Source organism: Brachyhypopomus gauderio, chromosome 9 (genome assembly GCF_052324685.1).
Source record: "Brachyhypopomus gauderio isolate BG-103 chromosome 9, BGAUD_0.2, whole genome shotgun sequence".
Taxonomy (NCBI): Eukaryota; Metazoa; Chordata; class Actinopteri; order Gymnotiformes; family Hypopomidae; genus Brachyhypopomus; species Brachyhypopomus gauderio.
In genome coordinates, this window is record NC_135219.1 from 13,488,753 (window position 1) to 13,513,118 (window position 24,366).

A 24,366-nucleotide genomic window follows, 5' to 3' on the forward strand; every position below is an offset into this window, starting at 1 on the left:
CATTGCCATTATTATTAGCAGTATTAGGGTACTATAGTAGTAGAATATTAGTAGTATTAGCAGTAACAGTAGTAGTTTTAGTAGTATTGGTAACAGTAGCAGTAATAGTATTAGTAACAGTTGTAGTAGTAATATTAGTATTAGTAGTGATGGTGGTAGTAGTAGTGATAGATCATCATATTATGAAGATGATTATGTAGCAATCAATCATTTGGTGTCAACAACAACATACAAACATACAAAGAAAATGTAATTTCCTGCTCCGTCTTTAAAGGAGGCTTAATCACCTCAGATCAATACCATCTGGAGAGAGACGTACTGCTCAAACCACATAGCCTGCTGGGAAGCAAGCCAGAATGTACATGGAAAATCCCATGCGATTCTGATTTGCATCCACTCCAGAGCCATCATCAGTAAGGAAGGAAAGAATTCAGGCAAATGCAGACTCTTGCATAGATATGTTGCTCGGCTCCCAGATAAGCCCAGTGTTCTTTTCTGTTACCATTCGGCCCACAAACAAGCAATGGAGGGAAAAAGATATTAATACTACCAATTCAACACACCAGTATGAAACGTCATGTCTTTCGCACCTGTGATATCACCACTATGCCACCATCTCGTCACAGCCGGGGATGCTGTTAGCTGTGGCTGCTTGACCTGCTTCTTTCCACAGTCACAGGCGAGTCTTTCTTAATCTGAACATCACACACTGAACATCACATGCTTTGGTTTTCATGGCTAATATTTCTGCAGGTAGTGATGCATGTCTAGACTGTAATGCCTCGGATGTCAATACCAGTGGAACAGAGGAATCACTGCAGGTCACTAGTTTAGTCAAATAAACCCATGTGTGAAGCCATTGTACTGGAAGGTCCCCTGATGGGCATTCAATGGTGCCGAGCCATCAGTAACCCTGCATGGACCCTCTGTGGTCCACTCTGCTCGTGGGATCACACTGTCACACTGTCCTTTCACAGCTTTGTCAGTAACTTTAATGCTGTGTTCACACTTTGTGAAGTGACAAATGCATACTGATACATACTGACTCGTGTTCCAGCCACTGCTCTTGCATTAATGTAATTTCTCTCGCAAACAGCCATCAATGCACACATGCCAAACGGTAACTGATCTAAAAGATTTATTGTGAGTCGCAACTAAACTAATGGCAAAAAAAAAACTTTGTATTAGTATGTAAACTAATTGTAAATCCCGTTCCCCAGAAAGTAGGCAGAGAGTAGAGCATGAATAATTTTTAAAAGGGACAAAATCCCACAAAACCTTCCATGCTGTTTGGTGATATTATGAATAGTCTGGACAACAACTCTGCCCAGACTATGTGGGATCATAATCAGTGCTAATTACAATAAGGTATTAATCATGAATATTTATCATTAATTGCTTTTAATCGACGGCCGGTTGTCCATTTGGAAATCTGTGCACATGAGTATATATTCCAGTCCTGAGTTGAGGAGCAGATGCTGGATGGAGTGGAGAATTCTGGGTTCCCCAGGCGAGCCGCCCTTCTGCTCAGGGCTGGGGAGATAATTGGGCCCTTTGGGTCAGAAGGGTGAGATCGACGATACAGCGGTGACAGGGAGCTCATTCTTTCCCAGTGGTTAGCAGCTTCAGGGCCTTTTGTAGATTCTGCACAGCAGTGCCGACGTCTTCGTACTGCAGAGCACTTCCAGCGTATTTACAATATTTCTGAGCCCGGGTGAAGTCCTCTGGCGTGAGCCGCACATCACCTGCCACGGACATGAAGATAGAAAGACATGAGGCTGTGTGAAATGTCCCTCAAATAAACGGTCCCTGCTCCCTGTTTGTATTTGAAATGGTTCGCTGCTCTGCGGTTCAAGCCAACGGGCATGTGAATCTCAGTCTGTGTTAGTAGGGTGACGCAGGACATGCGTATGGGAAAGCAGGCTCGGACACTACACAGATACACACACTACCAGCTACACACACCACCAGCTGAAGCCAAATACCGAGGGCAGGATTAACGATGTGGATCGAGACCAACCCACCACCACCACCACCATAAGGATTAACGATGTGGATCGAGACCAACCCACAACTGCCACCATCAGTCAGGAGCTTTCCAAACATTCTTTAAGGTCTTTCTGGGAAACTAAACTCAGACTTAATGCTTTCTCTTTTACTTCTTTCAGTCTTAAAATATGGCGATAATATATTTGTGCCTCAAGGACTATTAAAGCTTCTAGTTCTGACCTCATACAAGTGTCATTTATGTAATAACCCATTATCACATGCATGTAATAGCCCATTATCACACGTATGTAATAGCCCATTATCACATGTAAGTAATAACCCATTATCACATATCACACGTATGTAATAACCCATTATCACATGCATGTAATAGCCCATTATCACACGTATGTAATAGCCCATTATCACATGTAAATAGTAACCCATTATCACACATATGTAATAACCCATTATGACATATCACACGTATGTAATAGCCCATTATCACATGTAATAGCCTATTATCACACATATGTAATAACCCATTATCACACATATGTAATAATCCATTATCACACATATGTAATAACCCATTATCACACATATGTAATAACCCATTATCACACATATGTAATAATCCATTATCACACATATGTAATAATCTATTATCACAAATATTTAATAACCCATTATCACACATACGTAATAACCCATTATCACACATATGTAATAACTAATTTTCACATATCACACGTATGTAATAACCCATTATCACACATATGTAATAACCCATTATCACATATCACACGTATGTAATAGCCCATTATCACACATATGTAATAACCCATCACATATCACACGTATGTAATAGCCCATTATCACACATATGTAATAACCCATTATCACATATCAAACGTATGTAATAGCCCATTATCACATGCCAACTGAGATACTGAAGGTTTAAAAATAAATAAACAAGTGCTTTCTTTGTTCTCTGTGTTTTTATTCTTTTAAGCTCATGCTTGCACAGACTTCCGCCCTCAACACCATTGTCCCCCAGCCTCAGAGCTGAAGGGCGAGATTCACAGCACTAGCTGTGGGTTTTGCTCCCATTAAACAGGCACTGCTGGGACACCAGGGCCCTCTGTGCCACTCCACCCACAGCCAGACGGTCCAGAGCGAAGGCATGGGGAAGTGCAGGCACGTCAGAGGCAGGTCTGGGAACAGTTGAGGAGGAGATGTCCTGCTGGGTGTTACCGTACCTTCGTGGTTGGTGTTGGTGAGAGAGGGGTCGCCGGCCGGTGATGTCCGTGGAACAGGGACTGGCTTCACCCCCTCACCTGCACAGAAGACCAGTGTTCATCAGTATGTGTCTGGAGAAGGATGGGTCACCACACAGCCACTGAGCTAGGACCACTTCCATGACTCTCTTACACTCGGACATCTGAAACTCGTGGTCACAGACGTAAAACGCCCAGGGTTGCTGGATCTTCCCGGAGGCGGACCCGACCCCATGGGAAAATGACACACCCATGTGGCCCATGCTGTTGGTATGGCTTACGGTGCCGAGTTGGGACATGAAGCCAGCTGCTCTCGTCTTCACAAATGTGGAGTCGGGACTGTACAAACGTGGAGTTGGGTCTGTACAAACGTGGAGTCGGGTCTGTAGAAATGTGGAGTCGGGTCTGTACAAACGTGGAGTCGGGTCTGTACAAACGTGGCGTCGGGACCGTACAAACGTGGAGTCGGGACTGTACAAACGTGGAGTCGGGTCTGTACAAACGTGGAGTCGGGACTGTACAAACGTGGAGTCGGGTCTGTACAAACGTGGAGTCGGGTCTATACAAAGGTGGAGTCGGGACTGTACAAACGTGGAGTCGGGTCTGTACAAACGTGGAGTCGGGACTGTACAAACATGGAGTCGGGACTGTGAAAACGTGGAGTCGGGTCTGTACAAAGGTGGAGTCGGGACTGTACAAACGTGGAGTCGGGTCTGTACAAAGGTGGAGTCGGGACTGTACAAACGTGGAGACGGGACTGTACAAACGTGGAGTCGGGTCTGTAGAAACGTGGAGTCGGGTCTGTAGAAACGTGGAGTCGGGTCTGTAGAAACGTGGAGTCGGGTCTGTAGAAACGTGGAGTCGGGTCTGTACAAACGTGGAGTCAGGTCTGTACAAACGTGGAGTCAGGTCTGTACAAAGGTGCCTGGCTCACGGGAATTTGTTCAGGTGCTTTTATGATCTTCTATTGTTACATTATTCATAAAAAAAGACAACTACAATTACCTGAACTACAGAAATCTTTATCTCCAATAAGTTTCTGAGAGAGACTTATTAAAACTCTATGAGCAGAATAGCTAATTAGACAGCACAAAAAACTACTTCCAAAAAAGCTTTGACTCATTCAACACATTTGGATGAGTGTTGATACAAAAGTGGACTCAACACCTCATTAAAAATGTTTACATGCTGAAGCCGCCTCCTGAGACCTGTGCACCACACACAGATGGCTGAGAACTACATGTATTCACAATGTTACATGCAGCATCGACGTGTTCTGGGGGACAATGAGTGTTGAAGCAGAAGCTCCGGGAGGAAGGTGGGGGCCTCACCTGTGGGTCGTGGAAGCTCTGCAGGAGTGTTGGCTGGAGCGTGGGAGCCGGGGGGGATCTGGGGGTTGTTGGAGGTGGGTGGAGGCATGACAGCTGGGTCGTGGTCAGCGGGAGCTGTGCGGAACGACGCCTGGGGCTGCAGTCCAGGGTAGGGAACACCGCCTTCAGCACCAAACTCGTCATCTACATGCGGAGGAAGCACACGTCAGTAGTGACTCTGCACGACTGTCGCAAGGCCACTCTACCTTTGGCACAAACGCACACAGTTGTGTTGGAATAAAAACGCCGGGGCTCTGCGCCATGGTGGACAGCATTTCTCCACATTCAATGGAAAACTCTCCTTTTATCCCAGAAATGAAAAAAAGGTCAAGTAAAAATGGATTTACACATAGAACAAGGTCCAACTGACCTCGATTCACTGATGTGCTCAGCTGCTGGAAAAAACACCTTCTGTCTTTTTCCGAATTAGGCTCGTTTGTTCTGAATTAGACTCGTTTTACACCCTGTTTACGCACTTCTGCTGTTGTGCTGTGTTCTCTCAGATGTTGACTTGGCTGTGTTCTATCATCCTGTAGTTTCATATGCTAATCCTTCAATAGGCAATAACAGCAGCCTGACAGAGAAGAGAAAACAACTGTGGAAAGAAGGGGCTGTTTTCTCCTGGGTTGGAGGCTGGGGAGCAGAGAGGAGCAGAGAGGGGAGGAGAGGAGAAGTGAGGGAAGGAGAGGGGAGAGGGGAGAGGGGAGGAGAGGAGAGGAGACAAGGGGAGGGGAGGAGAGGAAGGGAGGGGAGAGGAGACCTCCACTCCAATTTAAAACAGCATAGATCAAATTTCCCTCAGCAGTCCAAAGACCAACCTCCTTCACACCCTGCACTTCTCACAGGTCAGACTATTAGCCTTACTGGCTCCAATCAATGTTGTGAACATAAGCTCTATGACTGGGTTTAAAACCTGAATTTTCTTTTGAATGTTTAGGAACGTTACTGAAGAGAAAGAGTGAGGGGGCAGCTAGTGAGGGGGTAGCTAGTGAGGGGGCAGCTAGTGAGGTGGTAGCTAGTGAGGTGGTAGCTAGTGAGGTGGTAGCTAGTGAGGGGGCAGCTAGTGAGGTGGTAGCTAGTGAGGTGGTAGCTAGTGAGGGGGTAGCTAGTGAGGGGGTAGCTAGCGAGGCGAAGTCTAGGCCCCCTCTACCAGCCTGAGAGAAGACATGATTAGCAATGAACATCCTACCAGTCTGCATCGACCTCTGATCTGTTTATTTAGATTTTCTTCCATTAACATTTAAGTAAGTGAGTGCTACAGACAGCACTGAAATTCACTTCAATTCTTCTTGCACACACAAATCACCAGAGTAATGTGCTACTATATCAGTATATCATTTAATAAACTTCAACAGTTTAATATCTAATTAAAGCTAACTGTCAATAATCTGCTTTAGCCTATACAGATTCCCCACAGTACAGTCTGCTCCTACTGAGTCTCTATTCTGCTTCATCTAAAACACCACCCATCCACCAACACCCCTAGCTTAACACCACCCAGCCCCCAACACCCCAACCCTCAACACCACCCAGCCCCCAATACCCCTAGCCCAACACCACCAAGCCCCAATACCACCCAGCCCACAACACCCCAGCCCCCAACACCACCCAGCCCATTAAGAGCAATTCTGGCCCCAACAAGGCTAGAATGACAAAGCAGGTCCACGTTAAACCATTCACATTAATCAATCAAGCTGTAAGCAGGGATTCAGTGTACATGAGAAATATTCATGTCATTCTTGAGGTGGTGACATGATGATCTGATCAGACATTGTGATAAAAGCCGCTGTGGCACACTGTGCTCCCCTAGATTATATATTAACCCCTAATTAACCGAGAAACGGCACTTTCCTAAAAATTTATTTCAGATGTCATTGCTTAATCTCAAATTAACAGCAAATCAAACACACCCAAAAGAAAAGAGAAAAAAGCTAATCACACAGATATTGAGGAAATTCCAATGATTTGTGGCTGGGACCACAGCATTTACCACTTATTAAAATCCCAGTATGCAATCCCAATGCTGACAACACATTCATAAAACTCCTGGGTAGACTGCATTTAACCAAAATATTACATTACACCAAAATATACTTTTTGCAGGCTGCAATCGTTTACATTTGCCTACATCAGCCGCTTTTAATGACGAGGTAAACCTGGAGTGTTACGTTCCTTCACTAGCAAGGAGAGAGAGAGGGAAATGAACAACACATTTCCACACTGTAGAGGGAGTGATGGCTGGGAACGGGCGACTTTAGACATTCCCCTCAGTACTTTTCCTGTCATATTCTGTAAGCTTTTGTCAGGGTTTTATTCACTGTAAAGCTGTTAGATCACAGATTCTCACGATATCAGTTACATCGGAAATTTAGCAATAAACACATTTTATTTTGGTATAAAAGGTTTATTTTCAGGTATGACTGACCAATGTGAGGACATGCTAGAATATTAACTATTGAATATAGGATTGAGTGACTCTTTACACAGTCCTAATGAGAGTATAACTATGGAACTGAGTGACTTTACAGTTCTAATGAGAGTATTCTCTACTATCTATGGGACTGAGTGACTCTTTATAGTTCTAACGAGAGTATTCTCTACTTTCTATGGGATGGCGTGACTATACAGTTCTAATTGTATTCTGTGCAAACTATGGGACTGAGTGACTCTTTTTACAGTTCTAATGAAAGTATTCTCCAGCTATAAAATTGAGTGACTATACAGTTCTAATGTGGAGGTGCAGAGGTGGATCGGAGCGGGGTTGTTCATCCAACCCCTGCAGTGGTTGACTTTACCACACGGACTGATGTATGCTGATCCACAATGCATTGCCTGCCAAGTTTACGGAAAATATAATCAGAAATAATTTGTGACGGAGAGATTAAATCATAAACAGATGGTAATGTAATACTTTGCAGTCCAGTTTTCTGGTTAAAGAAACAGACTAATTTCACAACTGCTAGGATGAGCTGCAAAACTGAAGAATACAAAAATTGTAGATAAAAATTGGCAAAAAAACTGGCAAAGCAGAAATATATAGAAATAATTTTAGGGTCACTGGAAATCATTGAACACCAAGTTGTTTTAAAAACAAACAACACGATGACTAAATTGAGTCACCAGTGGAAAGTTCCTCCAGACCTGCTCAGGGGCAAAACTAGGGTCATCTTAAGTGCCAAAGACGGCAATCAGCCCAGACCACAATGCAGCAATAGCAACCTGACAGATTACCACATCATGTTATACCATATTACAGAATAGCATATTATGGTATCTGCAACATTACAGTGCGGCCCCTGTGTCACAGGGATATAAAGGAACATCCCAAGCTGATGGTTGGAAGCCGTGCAGTCCTGGTTAGCCCTTCAGCTGAAAGCACACTGGCGTGAAGAAAAACAAAACAAAGCACATGTTGTTAAGTAAACAGAGTGCTCGCTCACATCATGCCGTGCATCTCTTAAGACTTTTCCCGTTCCTGCAACAGAGCAAATGACGGTGTTTATTCTGAGCCAGAACTGGAGTCCCTGTGGGATGGTGCTGAGAGAGACAGTCCAGTCACGACGTGAGCCCAGCATCATGCTGCCCTCCATGCACTGACTGTGTTTCTGTAAAGGGCCTCCTGTAAGCCGCAGTCACCACTAGACACGTGGAAACGCAGGCGTCCTGTGACCGGATCCTTGGCGAACCCCATAGGATGCCATAACCTTGCTGTTGGAACAGTGCACAGCACCTCAGTGGAAAGGACCAGCTCCTTGTTGAAGGCCTCAGTGAGATAATTCAGCTGCATTCATAACAGAGACCTTAAGTAACGTCCAGCACTGCGATACTAACCCATCTCCTCTCTTTTAAATATCATCCCACTGCAAGACTCCGGGTGAGTGGAACACTGCAGTGTTACATAGCACACGTTGCCTTCAGCACACAGCCTGCAAGAGGCAACGTGTGTGTCCCTGAGGCCCAGGTTAAAGGGGACTTCATCTGGGAGACGAGCAGGGACACATGGCCCCACTCTCCACAGAGAGGCCGCCCTGCCGCACACCGTCTCCACGTCACCCAGCAGGAACGCGTGGGTCCGCACCCCTACACTCCCACAACAGTCACAACAGCATGACGGCTTGTATATCTAGTTAAGTTAGTTATTACAACACAGTAGAGGCTTGAATTAAATACAGGAAGTGGAAGCCTCTCAGTTACAGTAATGCGAGGTAACCTAGAGGATTTATCTGCTCTCCACAGCACACGTGCAGACACCTCACAGTGCTCATTGACCCCTTCCATGAAGGGATATGCATCGCACTTTTGCAGGGCCTATAAGGCATGTCTGTGTCAGTTGTATGTAAAAAAAAAAATGTATAAGCATTTTTAGGACACTGAAATGATAATAAAAAAAAAGTTAACAGAAAGTGGTCCACTCTGTTCTAGTACACACGAACTACATCACACGGGCCCTTTCCTGCATTTATTAAGGCAATACTAACCTTCAGGAAGCATAGGTCAGGCATTAGTGACTCATTTTCACACCATTACAGAGGGAGGTAGACCCGCTCTTGTTCTACCACAGCCAAAAAGAATCCGTACATGAACAGCGTCCAAGGTGACCCTGCTGGGCTGATGGAGCTGGAAATGAGGCCTCTCAGAACTTGAGAAGGTGCACAGCACGATAACCTTTAGTGCCTTGAGCAGGAGAAGGTGTGACTCCATGCTCCGGGAGGAAGTGGCGTGTTGTGAATGTGTGTTTTGTTAATGGGAGTCATAGGTTTGCTTAGAGGAGGGGAGGGGAGCCTATCTCGGCTTACCATATGCTTCCCCCTCCATCCCGATGGGCCCGGGCTGAGGAGTCTCGCCACTTTTCAGGCAGTTGTGGATGTAGGTCGCCTTCCACTTCGCATACTTCCTGTGCTGGACGTTCTGGGGAGGGTATGGAGACAGGGAGGGTAAGGCCATAGTGAGAAGCACTGAGATAAGACCAATTACCGCTCTCCGAGCAGCACAATGCAACCTGCAGGGGGAGATTAAGACAACACGGTTTGTTTGGCTTTTCAGATGAATTCTGGTGAGACTGGTGAGACTTTCACTGAAACTTCAGAGTGAAGGTCAGTGTGTACGTGAGGGTGAGTTACCCCAGTTCACTCTAAACGGAGCACGCACATAAAGTCAGTTACCCCAGTTCACTCTAAATGGAACACGTACAAAAGTCAGTTACCCCAGTTCACTCTGAACAGAAAAAAAGTCAGCGTGCACTGCACAAACATTTTTATTGAAAAACAGCAAGTAAAGTACAAAACCAGAGTGACAGATTTCTGGTGGTCTGACATCATAATTACTGTAATTTATCCAAAATGATGAAAAACGGGAGAATAGTTCCTACTATCTCTAAGAGTGCTCTCTCACTGCATATGGTCTGCCTGTACATACATCAGATCTGCTGAGTCTTTAGGTCTGGTGCTAAAACAGTTTCTTTTCTACGAGTAATCCAATATGGCCAGGCTGAGAATCAGCCCAGTAACAGGGAGCTGAGTCTGAGAGCCCATTGTGCCGCTTGGCGTTACACAGACAAGGCGCACTGTTAAAACAGTCCAGCCAAACAGCACTCCACAACGGGAAAATGTCTGGCCCTTAGGGAGAGAACCGGACTCAATGAAACATTGTTCTTCCCTATGCACAGGTCACTTCCCTCCGCATTTAAAAAAGGGAAAAAAACTGAAAGAAAGAAAAAAAGAAAGGGAGAAAAAAAAGAAAGAAAAGAATGTGGCCATGGAGACCAAGCATGATGGCACAGATGGGGGGGGGGGGGGGGGGGGGGGGGGCTCTGCTGGTGGGCTGTCTTAGCCACACTTTCCATGCGCGGGTTTCCTCAGAATGGACGTAAGCCAGCAGCGAGAGTGCGGAGACGCCTCCCAGCCCCAATTCTCCCTCCACTCAGCCCTCCACAGCACCACACACGTCTTACAACGTCTTACCTCCTCTGACAACTCGCCAAACACAGTCAACACATCCAGCAGAAGACTTGCAGTGTAAAAAGACTTGATCATGTTCCTGGAAATAGGCAGAAATGCAAAATATCAGCTCTATAGTTCAACAAATGTCAGCAAAAGTAGCATCTGCTAAGGGTATAGTAGATTTTACATGATGATTGGAATAAATCCTTACAATAAATGTACAGGAATACAATACAGTGAACACTACAATATACCTATGAGCTATATATCAATAAAGCTATGAGCTATTTAAAGCCAGAGCACTGTACTCTTTTATACAGAACATTCAGACTCTGATCAGTATGGTCTCTTATAGTGAGAAACGTCTGCTAAAATGGATCAGACTGAAGTAAAGCTTTAATGAAGGCAGGGATCTGATGTGCAGCTGGGGTCTGCAGGACAGCACACAGGCCTGCTGCTCTGTGGAACAGCACACACAGTCATGAAACTTGGGTAAGTGACAGGAGACCTTGTGGGAACACTAAGGACCTTAAACAGAGCTTCTCCGGGCTTCTCTTACATACGCCCTCCATGTCAATCGAGGCCTTGTTAGTAGTTGTTAGTAGTTTGGGGACAGCGGTGATTCCACAACGCCAGTATATCGAGAAGCTGAGGAAAGTTCTCCTTCAGGGTCGGCGTTCATAAACATTCTCCTCTGCACCCCCCAGAAATGACACAACATTTCACTGGTTGTTTATGCAGGTTGAGGTTCTCCTAAATCATGGTTGTTTCTTAAGACAGGAATAAAATAATCATGTAGTCTGTTCCTCATAATCCTGAGTAGCACGGAAGTGAGTTTTATTTTGATACATTAAATTTTCCCTATGTGGTTTTATTACAATTGTTATTTATTTATTTAAGCTCTACATGCTTCACCACAAAAGGCACCACTGTGACTGAGACAGTAATGAAGTCTGCCTTTAAGCCACTCACCCAGAGCTTGTTTTGTGTTTAAACATCAATTATTCAACATGTTTTTTTTTGTGTTTTTAATTTCCTTTGGGCAGTTCCAGAGTGGCGATGCACAAACAGAGGCAAAGCCCGCCTTCTCTCCCTGGCCCGCCCTGGCCTATCTGGGGGCGATACTCACGCCTTCTTCAGCTCCAACTTTAAGATCCCTGAAACATTCAGCTGCTGATTGGCTGAGGATAGACTGAGGCGGAACAAAGTCCTGCTAATTGGAGTGTAGGCAAACCAGCAGGTCTTTGCTCTCGGTGAGAACCTATAGGTCTGCTCCATTCAGTGGGACCCTAGAGGTCTGTCCCTTCGGTGAGAACCTAGAGGCCTGTGCTCTTTGGAGGGAACCTAGAGGCCTGCCTCTTTTGGTGGGACCCTAGAGGTCTGGACCTTTCGGTGGGACCCTAGAGGTCTGGACCTTTCGGTGGGACCGTAGAGGCCTGGCCCTTTCGGTGAGACCCTAGAGGTCTGCAATCTTCGGAGGGAACCTTGAGGCCTGCCCCCTTCAGTAGGACCCTAGAGGCCTACCCACTTCAGAGGGACCCTAGGGGCCTGCCCCCTTCAGTGGGACCCTAGAGGCTTGGCCCTCTGCCAGGCCTTCAGCTTCCTTGCTCCCCTCAACCCCTGCAGTCCAGCCTACAACAGCCTCATTATGCCAGCAAGCGCTGTAATGGTATACCTAACTAATCCACTCAAGTTCGCCCCCCGCCAAAGCCCTGCACACAACCAGCCTTTGTTGCTAATTTTAGCCCTTCTGCTCAGTCCCACAATGCACCTTGTCGATGGTGGGAATATTCGGTGTCACGGTTCAGTGGGAGGAAAGATTGGGGGGTGGAGAGGGGGAATATAAATAAAAAATAAATAAATAAAAATTCCTCAGTGGGAAGGACAGGGCTCCTACTTGTGGAAGCGGCCTGAACGATCTTCGTTGTCAGCGTAGAGGAACATTTTTAAGGCATAGTTTTCGATGTGGGCGTTGCCAACGATCTCCTGAGAGATGGATTCATTGTCGCCAAGTTCCTTCTTCATCTGCAACAAACACCACAAAACACCAGAAGTTCCAGACACTGACAAACAGAACTGACAAGTACGTAAAACACAACACAAACAGTGTTCAGTGGGAACGCCCACATCATACATCATGCTCTGAGCTTTGAAGCTCCACTCTCAGTGAGGTTGCCTTTAACAGGTTTCAGATGTGTAATGCCATAAAGAGGGCCTGTGTGCCTCTACTGTGGGTCACGCTCAAAGCGAAGGCTATTCTCAGAAGCCTGCGTTTCCATGACTCATCGATTCCTGGGAGCATCGGCCACTTTGAGTGATGTCCAGCAGTGTAGTGAAGTGTAGTGAAGAGGAGCAGGGCAGGGAGGTGCCACACACTGGACTCACACACTGCCCTGGACACACACACACTGCCCCGGACTCACACACTGCTCCGGACTCTCTGTCTCTCTCACACACACACACACACACACACACACACACACACACACACACACACACACACACACACACACACACACACACACACACACACACACACACACACACACACAGCCCTGGACTCACACACTCACACACTGCCCTGGACTCACACACTGCCCTGGACTCACACACACACACACACTGCCCTGGACTCATACACACACACACACACACTGCCCTGGACTCACACACACACACACTGCCCTGGACTCACACACTGCCCTGGACTCACACACACAGGGGCTCTTTAGCTCAGTGAGAGTACAGCCCAGAGTGATGATTTATGGTGTGATACTGATGAGAATCACTGCAGCCCCAGGTCTGGACCTGACACCAATTTCCACAGTCACCATTAACTCCACTTGCTTTCAGCAACTTGTGTAATGTCTAAAATTATATGCAACAAACACACATTGTTTTGATATGTTGTGTACATGTTTTGATTGGATTTTATGCGTTTTATTACTAATGAACTATAAATGAGGGACATTACTTTGTGAAGCTGAATTAAGCACACACACAAATTATATATATATATATATATATATATATATATATATATATATATATATATATATATATATATATATATATATATATATATAAAAAATTGAATAATAATTTGAGTGTTCAAGTCTGTGCTGTAGTTTGTAATGGCTATCAGCCAATGCCTGTAGTTTCCCCTGTGAGACATTATGGTCCATTAGAGAGTCTCGAGTTTCCCTATAAATCTGTAAAGCAAGTCACAGTGGTTCTGTTTGAGCAGGTGGAGTCCAGGCATGTGCAGGTTTCCCCATCTCGCTGTACCTGGGCTGAGAGAGCAGAGCAACACGGAAACAAACGCTGAGCAAGAACAGCTCAACACGTCTCTGAAGGTGTCCAGGACAGATGGATATGGGATCCTCGAAGTCCCTCAAGGACGGAAGAACATACAGAGATATCAGCACTGAACACATCCCAGAGATATCAGCACTGAACACATCCCCAGAGATGTCAGCATGGAACACATCCCCAGAGATGTCAGCATGGAACACATCCCCAGAGATATCAGCACGGAATACATCCCCAGAGATATCAGCACGGAATACATCCCCAGAGATATCAGCACTGAACACATCCCCAGAGATATCAGCACGGAATATATCCCCAGAGATGTCAGCATGGAACACATCCCCAGAGATATCAGCACGGAATACATCCCCAGAGATATCAGCACGGAATACATCCCCAGAGATATCAGCACTGAACACATCCCCAGAGATATCAGCACGGAATATATCCCCAGAGATATCAGCACTGAACACATCCCCAGAGATATCAGCACGGAATATATCCCCAGAGATATCAGCACTGAACACATCCCCAGAGATATTAGCACCGAACACATCCCCAGAGATATTAGCACTGAACACATCCCCAGAGATATTAGAACTGAACACACTCCCAGAGATATTAGAACTGAACACATCCCCAGAGATATCAGCACTGAACACATCCCCAGAGATAACCGACATGTGTGTAGAGCTGCCTTTCTCCATATTGGACGGATGATCATGGTCAGAATTGCAGGATTTCCCCTCCCCTACTACACAGTGTTTCTCCACAGAACATCTGTTAATACTGCACTTTAACTGCATTAGTGGGGAACGATTAAAAATTATTCTTATTATTATTCTAAAGTATTCTTAAATTATTATTTTCCCTAACAAGGCTTTAGATAATAGCTCAATTAGGGCAGTCATGGTTTGGTGGTAGGGAACTGGTCTTGTGACCGGAGGGTCGTGGGTTTGATTCCCAGACCTGAGGCCATGACTGAGGTGCCCTTGAGCAAGGCACCTAACCCCAACTGCTCCCCGGGCGCCACGCTAGGGCTGCCCACCGCTCTAGGGACGTGTGATCCACAGCCCCCTAGTAATCACTAGTGTGTGTGTGTTGTGACTGCACAGATGGGTAAAAGGCGGAGGACAAATTTCGATTACGGTGAAAAATCACAATTGACTAAATTTGGCACATTTAATTACACATGTGATAAGCACATCTAATCTTTTTGAGATTAGATAACTCAGAGTCAGAGTGAGAGTCAGAGTCAGTCGGGCTTTACTGGCCACGTATGTTCACCCATAAAAGGAATTTGTGCTCATTTCCACAGCAGTTTACAGCGGTGCTGCCACAGGAAGAGAACCCTGCAGGTCTTCCCCTACATCTTACTGTGTTTTAAACGTCTTGTCGGACAATTCTAGCAAGTGAGCATTCTTTTGAAAGGTGATTAAATCTTATATAGGACTTCATCCAAATCATTCCAACAAAACAAAATAAACAAACAAATGCCCAGATAAGATGATTAGTAAATTCTAGGACTTCCATCAAAAGGAAAACTGTTCAGACTTTTCTAAACCTAGTACAGTAATAGATGTAGCAGTGTCCCCTATGTTTTACTATCTGATGATATTTAATGCCAAGTTATGCCAAGAGATGTCACTAATTAAAATCCATGGTTAAACAAAACAAACCCCAGCCCAGAGAGTCTGCTGTGCCCGCAAGGCCGGGTGGAGCCTTAGTGGCTGTTGGATGGAGCCTTTGTGGCTGTTGTTTTCTTTTGCTGTGACATTTAACAAACAGCACCAAAACAACAATAGAGCCAGGCCTCCCAAACAGCTCCCCTTTCTGGCCTGATGGGAGAACTTGCTTCTGTCTCTCAGAATAAATGCCAAATAGCATTCTGCGCTGACGCATGGAGACTACTAGTCCAGTGCAGTCCTTTTTCACTATATTGTGAGAATGGAGACACTACTCAGCATGGGGGGACAGCATCATCAATAACTGATAATAAACATGCTTCAAGGCACCATTAGGTTTATGTTAATTATTTCATATAAAAATTATGTTTTGAAATGAGATACATGAACTGATTATTCAACCTCATCCTGGTAATAAGCAAGTTTCTGGTGATCAGAGGTGAGATCAAAGGTAAATGTTACCGTCTCCAGCTGGTCCATTAGTTTCATTAGAAACTTTCGACATTCTGGGGTTTTACTGTCCAGTTTCATTCCTGTCTGCATGGCGTAAAGACGACCTAAAACACAACGAGGACAGGAACCGTTAAACTTCTGAAGCAAAACAAATAAAATCCAGCATTGTAATGCATCTACAGTGCAGCATAATGAATAAAAAAATAATTAATACATTTAAAATAAAACTAATAATACAATATTGTATATGATTATATATTATTATTAGCAGCAGCCTGAAACTGTTCAAGACAACAACTACACACTACAGACCACTGTCCAGTTCTCTCACACTTTTTCATGGGTGAAAACATGCACAGGGGTCAGAGGGCACAGGCACAGGAAGTGTTAAGCAGCAAGAGCGTGCTGAATAGTGCCAGACACGCAGCTGCTCAACACGGCTGCGTATGCGTATGTAACACAAGGGTTAGTGCATTTCACAAGCACAGTGCACGAACAGCCTCGTGAGCACTCCGAGAGGTCTTCACTCAGCAGACTTCAATAAACCAGCGAAACCTCAAAGACTCCTGCTGCACAGCCCTAAACGATGAACATGAGAAGTGGTTGTTCATTACAAATCCAGGTGGCCGGCAGGCAAGGTCTTAATTATAAGCTGTCGGGAAGGAAAGAAGACAAACAGTGATTGCTGGAGCAGTCGATGTAAGCCATTAAGTGTGTGGAAAGGCCTCGGTCTGCACCCTCGGAGACATCCCCCACATCTCCCTCCTGTCCACACACAATTACAATCTCTCCCTAAGGAAATTAAAGCATTGAGGTATTAACTAACCTGACCTTGATGTCTGACCAGGCAACTCTTATATACCACTATATTAATTAATGCAGTATGTATCTGCATGTATAACACAGTTCATAGAAACGGGCAATAGTCAAATGTTAATATTCCATGTCACACTGTTAAAAATAAAGTGGAAAATGTCTGTTAAATAATGCTGCCCATATAGTTCCTTCTGCTCCTTCGTCCAGCCTGTTAGAGGTGAATATGTGGCAGGGTTTCCTGTCAAGGGCACTGCTGATGTGCCAACACTCAATTCACAGCAACAGCAACATTTGTCCTGATTTCAGCTTTGAATGCCACATGAAAAAAAAGGTTCAACTTAAAGTCACCAATGCAGCTCCCATTTTACAGCCGTTCCACAGCAAAACACACCGAACTGGTAATTACAACTTCCTGAAGGAAGAGTGAAAAAACAACCACTGGCACCCAGGGTGACTGTGTCTGGAGCAGCAGCAACTGGCCTGCTGGTGCTCGTAAAGGTGTCTGTGCCACACAGGGGAGTCTGTGCTCATAAAGGTGTCTGTGCCACGCAGAGGAGTCTGTGCTCGTGAAGGTGTCTGTGCCCTGATGTCCGAGTCACATGTATAGTAATATGTTTGAGGTGCTTCAGATATGCTTGTTTTAAATTTCTGATGCACAATCTTTCTTTGCTTTTCCAATGCTCAGTCTCTCCATCTACATTAACCATACACAACAGCTGAGACTCACTGCAGGACAAAGTCAGACAGCACTGCACGTCTGTTCCATCAGTGCAGCCATATCCTGAGCTACATTGAGGACTCAAAATACAGTGCGGGATGCACTCAGGCTAAGGTCATTGATTGACTCCATGACTGATACCACTTAGATTACGTCAAATGCCTGCAGCCTGATACAAGTCAGATCTTGGAACCATTGTTAAAGATGTAATATGTTCAGCATGAATTATTGTTGGTTTCACAAACTTGACTCTTTAATTGACTCAGTAGGCATTATTAGACTGAATCAATATCGTCCTGGGAAGATATCTGCCTCTCCAAGTATTAAAAAACTACAATATAATCAAATACATAAGAACATATACATCCTAACATCCTTAACATTTTAAAAATACAGATATTGTAAAAAGAGAATGCATAAGTTTATCATACAAACAAAACTGTTGTAACTGCAAGGGTGAATTTAAATATTCATTACACCATGTCAAATTTAAATATTCATGAAAAAATCATGCTATCTTTTCCTACAAGTAGCACTGGAACAACTTTTGGATTGAACTGCAGCATTAGCAAGGGTGTGTGCCTTTTCAGGGGTAGCAGTGATTTGGGAGAATTCCCATTACACTCTGTTACAGGATGTAAACGCTTCAATGTTCCCACTCTGAGGCCAAGCCATTGAACAACATAAACAAAAAAACTCTTAATGAGTTGGTTAGCGCAATGCCATACTTTTCCAGTTAATAAAGGGGGATACGGTCTGTGCTGCTGCCTGACAGCTGGTTGACTGGATGGTTGGACTCGTTTACATTTAGATTTACGGCACTTGGCAGAAGCTGTTGTGTGGAGCCACTTGGGTGCTTTGTAGTCCCCATCAAAAGCACATCCTTACGAGAGCGGTGCTGGGGTAGAGTCAAGCAGAAAATCAGTGCTAGTGAGAAGACAAACAATTGCTTATTTTTAAGAGCAGATTCAGGTACTCTCAGTGAAGAGGAGATTCTCCGGTCTTGGTTGGAAGACTCAACTGTATGGACAAACTCTGACACTGACTCACCCAACCTTCTGTATGAGAGATTCAGCAGCAATCAAACTGCTGGAAACTGTATGACAGCCTGTGTTTTCTACGACACGTTTCTTCAACAGAAATTTGTACTGAATATCCAAACACGTCCGAGTTGTGAACTACCAGGTGTGCTGGTATAGAGTCTGCAGGCCTGCAGGAGGAGGTGCGTATGAAGGTCAATACGCTCCATCAGTAAACGATGCAACAAGATGGCAAACTGTACGCCTGTCCATTTAATTTCTTCAAGAATAGCCCACTTCCGTCACCATGGGGACCAGTCTGGAGAGGTCTGATGTGCATCACAGTGTACAGGAACAAAGCTCTTCATTGTGATGTCATAAAACCCATACAGCTCAACGTCCAGCGTTCCTGAACTGAGACAAAGCAACACTGGGGCCTTTCAGGACGCACGGCCATGAACATATAAAAAAAAAACATAATTCACTTCAGCTCTGTTTAGGGTCATCTGTTTATGAAGGACATTTGAGTAGGAGAATCTTTGACAAGGGTGCTTGATCAAGGGCCACTACGTCTTGGCTTTTGCCTAGTTGGACAGCCATAGCTTGGAGATGAACACACACATTTAAATATTGGTTGTTATTAAATAGCTTTCCACTGTCCTGGGAAAACTGAAGCATCCAGACCACGGCAGAATGCAGCAGCCAGTGAAATTGATGTTCTCCACTGTAATTTTAACTTAACTAAATTATGACTTGTGTGTTTATAACATAACAGTGGTTTACTACAAGGTAGCGGCTAACCATCACCGCTGTAATTCGAGCTGGCGGCAAAAGCCGAGTGGTCTCCTGTGAACCTTGGCAAAATAATCTTCAGCGTAAGCTTGACGTTTGACGGACGTCTTGTGGGGACGAGCATGAGTATTTTCACCGACATCTGCAGTAAGGACAGAATTGTATATTCAGGAATGCCAGCCCTCGCAGTCCTTCAGCCTACTACAACGACCTCATTATGCCTCTGCAGCTCGGCTCCAGGACTGGATGAAGTCCGGGAAGCAGAAAGGGAACCATGTCAACGACTGGCCTTTCCATAGGTTAGCAGCACAGTATCAGTCTGGCCACTCAGAGGCAGGACAAAACAGCTCTGAACACACCACCGATGGCTATTCACCCTCTGCACTGTGAACATTCACATCTGTCACTGAAAACAGGACATGTTCGCTAATCTAGTATTAACAGATCAATCAACAATAAGTCATTTGTCCAGTACTCACAATTATAATGCAGTATAGAGCATAACAGATAATGATGCTGTCAATGTACAAAAGCACTTCAGTGACTCCCTAGTGTGCTGCCTTGAAAGAAATCACAAGACAATGCGTTTCTTTTGTCCAATATGACAGCTCATCCCTAAACATTTCATCTGTGTGAGGCTGAAAAAAAGAGAGAGGCAACTCCTAACATACCTTGTTTATATTTCAGATTCCCCAATAACACAGATTTTAATGAAAAAGAATGTGAAGGAGACTACAGCTCCTTCAGGCCACTGCAGTTCTGAAGTAAAGCAAACAGCTGCGACCCCAGCGGCCATTCTAACAAGAGCCAACGGCACACAGACAGGGGGGTGCTGACCTCCACTGGCACTCCCCGCACTCGCCATCGCTTAACGCAGAAGACACTTGAAATGATCCTCCATAGTGAACAGCCCAGACCATTTGAAATGATAATCTGTAGTGAACAGCCCAGACCATTTGAAATTATCCTCCATAGTGAACAGCCAAGACCATTTGAAATTAGTCTAGGTTAGAGATCTCAGTCTAGGTGAGAGATGAGCAGTTCACATGATAGACAACCTCCCAGGGATTACTAGCTTTGAACACCTCATTTGCAGACAATAATTCATTTCACTATTTAATAATGAAAATGCCCAGGCCCAACATTTAATCTGATATGCTTTAAGATTCCTAACTGAACAGTCCACAAAGACTGTGTGATATACTGGAAGGCTATCATTCTCCACAGAGCAGGACAGATACATGGTGGTGTTTCCCATGGTGTGTTCCCCACACCAGATTGTTTTTCATTCTTTTGACCAGATGACCGACCAATAACAACGATGCACGCCTGATATTCACATCTGTTCTTCACCCCTTTATCATCTGTTAAGACACTTGTTACAATGTTTAAATTATGTGAAAACCATCATCAAATGTTTTAGTCATTACAATATGGTAATATAAACTGAAGAGCTATGACTGTGTTAGCCAGACATTAGGCGAATGAGATAAACAGACTACACCAGGCAACAAAATGTAAACATTACGCTGCTTCCCATCTAAAAATAAGCAGACCTAACAGTCCCTTTAATGCTGAATCTGAACCTGAACTTATCCTGAACTCACCCTTCACTGTATGTTAGAGACTGTATGTTTATGTATATTATCACATATTTTCATTGGTATACCCTATTATATAGAATAATGTTTTGTATATTACATTATTTTATAGTATAGTGTTTTGAATACAATTTTGAATAATAGTATATAGAAGTATATTATATTTATAGAATAATTAATATCATATAATATAGAATAGCGTTTTGTATATTATATAGAATGATATTACATTACAAAAAATGGACTCTAGCCTACTACTCAAACAAAGCAAAGAAATACCAATATCATAATGAACAGGAAATCAGTACAGGAAATCTAACTCTGGGCAGCCTCCAAAAACCAGAAATCATTTACATATTTAACTTACAGACACACCAACTAAAGCCAACATGATGGGATTCAAAAGACATATTGGGCAAAATGCAGTATGAACAGACAACACTGGGAGGACAACACTGACCCCTGGAGCAGATCAGAGTGGAAGGACATCTTCAGAAACTTTACATTCACATCTCCCACAGTCCCTTAACATTACCATGGTCATTCTGTAGGCCAGACCAGGTCAACATGAACCTGTAAAAAGCACCACACCATTCCTTCAAATAATAATTAATGATTACTGACAAAAAGTAATCATTATTAAATAATTTGATAGAGAACATCTAGCCTATTTTTGCAAATACGATTTGCCATGCATAAATAAATGATTTTAAAGAATACTAAAAAAAAGTATAAATATATTTTATTAAAATCCATTTTATTCAAAATTGTATGTTTACTATTTTAGTATTATTAATATAATGCATAGTAATATTTTAGGACCTAAAGACCTGTGGACAACTTGCAATAGAGATGCCACAAAGTTTGTTTTTATGGCCAACAGTATTAATTATTCAGATTTTAGGAGATACAGATATATCATTTTTTCCAGTATCTCAGGGGTCCTGTGTCCCTTAACCCCAGTGAATGTGAAGAGGTTACTGAGGACTTGTGCCAACCTGGAAAGAGTAAAAGCTAAAGAACAGATGCAGTGCACTAAACGAACACTTTACGTAACACATTGCTACAATTTCTATCAGATTCTTTTCAAAGCAAACGTAAAACTGTTTGCTGCCCGAGAGAGACTTACCTATCCAACAAATATATCAGCTAACCATGCTAATGTACATAGTGTGTTACATAGTTAGAAAGACCTTTTATTCTGAATAATTTCAAATACAAAATTAAGAGGAAGACTCATTACAAAAGTGCCTCATGGCCATGACTACATGCTGGTATGCCTTTATTAAATATAGGCGCCCTGTTATAATAAATGTATAGCTACATCTACAGGCAGACAATGGAAATTTAAATGCTATTTTATAGTTATTGCTTATACCTCAAAAAGCCTAGGTTATCATCATCTGATGAATTGTGCCACACACCCTGTAAACTACCTGAAAGACTGGATAAAACACACACACACACACACACACACACACACACACACACACACACACGTAAACTAAACCCACCCTACCTGAAAGACTGGATGAAACACACACACACACACACACACACAAACCCACCCTACCAGGAAGACTGGGTAAGACTTCATTAGCGCAGACCTTGTGGGTGTAACTTAGTTAGCCATACAACAAGCTACTAAGCTTAAAGGTAACATAGATTAAAGTTCTGGATGAATTTGACAGAATCAGACGCAATATATAAGAACATCATGGGTATATATTTGTTTTGCCTTACAACACTAGTTTTAAAACACAAGTTTACTCGGTTATCTAACGCTATCTCACAAACTGTCTAAGTTAGCTAGGTTAACTTAGTTAACCTAGATTAGCTAGCCTAACTCAGACTGTCTGATCTCACACATCAGACTCTTAGTGTTGCCTATAGTTACTATACAGGCAGGGTAAGTTAGCCTGTTAGCTACATCATCAGGGTAGGAACAACTGCGATTACATTAAATGTTAAAATAATTATTTAACGTCAAACTTTTTACGAGACAACTGAGCAGAGGACTGAACTGGATAACTTTGCCAATATTTAGATACTTAGCTAAGACATGTCCAGGGCGCTAGTGTTGGGCCCGCCTGTATAGCCCTTCAAGAGGCTAACGTTAGCTGGCAAGCTAGCTACTGTATGAATGTGAGAAATTGCAAACTCACAGTAATAGGCTACAACGGGGTCTCTTTTCTCATGCTCCTGCGCAGTTCGTAAATGGTGCTGAACAGCCTTTAGCTGCTGCGGTACAGCCATCGTCGTATACTCTTCTCCTATAAGTTCCTATTTACAAAACTAAACCTAACAAAAAACACAGAACAACAACAAAGATGACAAGCGAAGCTTCTTCCGCATCTGCGCAGTCGATCCCTCCCAGTCAACGTGACACTGTCGGCATTTCTGGATATTCTAACGGGCACGTTAATTAACATTTACATTTATGGCATTTAGCAGACGCTCTTATCCAGAGCGACTTACAAAAGTGAAACCAGAAAGGTCTTTATACAAATCACTCGCTTACTATTAACATAATTTTATGTGATTTCGCAGACAGCTCGAGTGTACAAGAAATCTTTCTCGGCTGAGCTATTTAAATTGAAAGAGTGCCATAAATCACCATCACAAGAAGCTCTGAAAACCGAGCTTTACACCATAACCTTTAACACACAGGGGTCACAAAATACCCTCTCCCTTGTTTGTTTGTTTGGCTTTTCTGAAAAGTTGCACACTTAGTGATTAATGCACTAGACAACTGACATTATATATATGTTAATCTATAATGTTAATGGACCAATTGTAGTGCACCAGAGTAGTTGTTGAGGTATAAGTCACCAAGGTATTACTTCACTAATTTTCCTGATTACGTGTTACACTATGTAATTACATTAATGATTTCAGTTACTTCTGTGTCACCCACCAATATAGCTGCTTCCTGCATTCTACCCAGTTTAATCATGCAACAGTTTTGTGTCTGTTATTACTATGGTAGAGTACCCATGTTTCTTCCATGCTGAGTGAATCTGTCTGGTTATTGATCTCAAATTTAAATACTGTCAGATTGTGAGTAATACGTTTCTTCTGTTTCTTGATATTGACAGCTACAGCTCTTCACTTGAAGAGAAGTGTATTGTGTCATCTGGGTATCTGATGACTGGCAGGACCATGTGTTCATGGCTTTGATCTTATTTTTCCCATTCAGCTGACTCTCAAGACCTTGTCTTACCCTGATGTTGCCTCCTGGCTCCTCTGTGATTGCAGAATGTCCAGGTCACGGTATTTGCAGGTGTCCTTCCGGTCTATTGAATGGCCTTGTGGAAGTTCAGTGCCCTCTGTCCTGATCACCTGTCCTCTTATTACCATCTACTGACCACGCTGAGGCAATGTCCCTGTCT

At 43.7% G+C, this 24,366-nt stretch overlaps 1 protein-coding gene across 2 annotated transcripts; it reads right to left on the reverse strand.

Annotated features, from left to right (window-relative positions):
- Positions 1 to 1,121: 1,121 nt before the first annotated feature.
- On the reverse strand, positions 1,122 to 23,344 carry vta1 (vesicle (multivesicular body) trafficking 1). 2 transcript variants are annotated; one of them, XM_077017329.1, is made up of 8 exons: positions 23,140 to 23,344; positions 16,038 to 16,132; positions 12,476 to 12,603; positions 10,600 to 10,675; positions 9,436 to 9,547; positions 4,601 to 4,783; positions 3,252 to 3,329; positions 1,122 to 1,745 (listed from the first exon to the last, which is right to left on the reverse strand). In XM_077017329.1, the coding sequence occupies exons 1-8, from the start codon at positions 23,228 to 23,230 to the stop codon at positions 1,600 to 1,602; spliced, it is 909 nt and encodes a 302-aa protein (XP_076873444.1). In that variant the 5' UTR covers positions 23,231 to 23,344; the 3' UTR covers positions 1,122 to 1,599. The 2 variants fall into 2 exon arrangements, with proteins under 2 accessions (XP_076873444.1, XP_076873445.1); XM_077017330.1 differs by lacking the exons at positions 16,038 to 16,132; positions 23,140 to 23,344 and adding an exon at positions 13,867 to 14,171.
- Positions 23,345 to 24,366: the final 1,022 nt, after the last annotated feature.